Source organism: Petaurus breviceps, unplaced genomic scaffold (assembly GCF_028583685.1).
Source record: "Petaurus breviceps papuanus isolate PSGF00001 unplaced genomic scaffold, PetGlider_PUasm1.0 555, whole genome shotgun sequence".
NCBI lineage: Eukaryota > Metazoa > Chordata > Mammalia > Diprotodontia > Petauridae > Petaurus > Petaurus breviceps.
The window spans coordinates 373,306-375,261 of NW_027186373.1; the positions used below are offsets into that span (position 1 = coordinate 373,306).

A 1,956-nucleotide genomic window follows, 5' to 3' on the forward strand; every position below is an offset into this window, starting at 1 on the left:
CCCCCCAGCACTCCCGGGGGCGGCCCCCTCCCCCACCCCCACCCGCCCCACCCGCGGAAAAGTCCCAGCCTCAGCCCAGGCCCCTCATTTTACGGACACGGAAACCGAGGCCGGGGTTCACAGGGCCATTAAGTGTGGGGCTGGAATTTGAACCCAAGTCCTCAGTTTACACCCAGCCTGGGGGACCGTGCAGAAGGAAAAAGAAGAGGGGGAAAGGGGGGTGGCTGGAGAGGAAGAGCAGAGGAGGGCGTGGGGGAGGGGCGGGGAAGGAGGAAGGGCAGGTGGGAGGGTAGCGGAGGGGGGAGGGGCAGAGGCGGAGGGATGCTGGGGAGAGGGGGAGGGGCAGGAGGGGAGAGGTGGAATAAAGAGGGAGGGGCAGAGAAGACCAGAGAGGTAAGTGACGGGGGAGGGGCAGACGACAGAGAGGGGGGGGGGGGAGGGGGGGGGGGCCGGGGGCCGGGGGGGGGGGGGCCCCCCCCCCTTTATTTTTTCCCCCCCCCCCCCCCCCCCCCCCCCCCCGGTCGCTCACCGCGGGCACGTCTGTCCGTCCTCCCACTTCCCTCTGAGCCCGCGCCCGACTCGGTGTCGGGACCCACGCCCGTGCCCGTGTCCGTGTCCGTGTCCGCCGCTGGGCCCCCCGCCCGCCCGCGCGCCCCCGAAAGCCCCCTCAGCCTCTCGCACATGCGCACAAGCACACCGAGGACTCCATGTCCCGGCAGCCTTTGCGGCGCGGTGCGCCCAGTTCCCCGCTGGAACTACACTTTCCGGGAAGCCGCGCGCGGCGACTCAACTCCCCATAGGCCGTCCGCAAGCGAGAGGCGGAGAGCCGTGGAATGCGGAGGAGTACGCAGGCGCGCCAGTCGGGGGCCGGGGAAAGGGAGGGGACCGAGAGGCTGGGGAGGGCGCAGGCGCGCGCCGCGGGACCCGGGAGGGAGGGGCGGTTGCCGCGGAGACAAGAGCGGGAGAGAAGGAGGGAGGGAGGGGAGGAGGTGGCTCCGCCGGAAGCTGGGGCCCCGGGGCGATAGCGCCTTGGAGGAGAGACGGGAGTGGGGCGGGGCCTGACTCGGCTCCGGACTAATCCGGAACAGCGGCGCTCGAAGTCTCAGCCAATCGGAGGCGGCGAAAGTGGTCGCCCTGACTACTCCCCATCTCCCCCGCCCCCTCAAGAGGGGGTGGGGTGGCGAAGAAGACGGAGGGGGAGGGGGAGGGGAGGGGAGGGGAGGGGCGGGGAACCCGGCAGGCCTGGCGACCCTGGTCCGGATGTGACCTCCATGTTGCCGAGGGCTGGCGGGCAGGGACCGCGGTCCACTTGCTGACCGCTCCGCCTCGGGTCCCTTTCCCACCTCCACGCCGGGGCCGGCTCCGCCTGGACTCTGGGCCAGAGCTGCCCCCCACCCCCGCCCATCTCTGCCGGGGGCCCGACGCACCGGCCTGCCCTCGGGACGCATGAGCGACGACCGGGGGGCGGGGGGCAGGCCCTTCCGCGCTTTGTTTCTCAGTTTCCCGTTTTGTCAAATGCAGAGGTGGCACCTGATTAACCCAGTTCTCCAATCATTTCTTCAGCGCCTATTGTGTGCCTGTAGTGGCCTGAATGCTGGGGATACAGGGACCAAAAAAACAAAAAGCCGGGGAGGTCCCTGCGCTCCCGGAGCTCGCATCCGGACGGGGAAGCCACGTGATAGGGGAGGGGAGGGGGCGCGGCCCGGGGAAGGGCAAGATTAGACCTAGGCTGGAGGACAGCCAGTGGCCAGCTGGGGGCCAGGAGGTCAGTGTAGGCACGTCCAAGGCCTGGCTGTGGGTGGATTCCAGCACGTGGGCAGGGAGCTGGGGAGCCCCATGATGTGCCAGAATGTCCCGAGGAGGAGGAGGGACCAGCCTTCTTCCATGGACTCTCCTTGGGGAGTCCATACCATCACTTGGTGGGGGAGCTCACCAGGGCCTTCTGGTTGAGACGAG

General features: G+C 69.6%; 1 protein-coding gene across 5 annotated transcripts in view; it reads right to left on the reverse strand.

Annotated features, from left to right (window-relative positions):
* Positions 1-1,663, reverse strand: part of ZNF444 (zinc finger protein 444) — a 9,767-nt gene extending 8,104 nt beyond the window's left edge. The window contains exon 1 of one of the 5 annotated variants that reach the window (XM_069102774.1): positions 1,531-1,663. Coding sequence is in view for 1 of the 5 variants with exons in the window: in XM_069102777.1 (XP_068958878.1) it covers positions 526-683 (158 nt within the window). In the remaining 4 variants the exon portion in view is untranslated. Of the gene's footprint in view, positions 1-97; positions 229-525; positions 740-1,530 lie in introns of those variants that run through there. The other 4 variants (XM_069102777.1, XM_069102776.1, XM_069102775.1 and 1 more) reach the window with 4 other exon arrangements.
* Between the last annotated feature and the right edge of the window lie 293 nt (positions 1,664-1,956).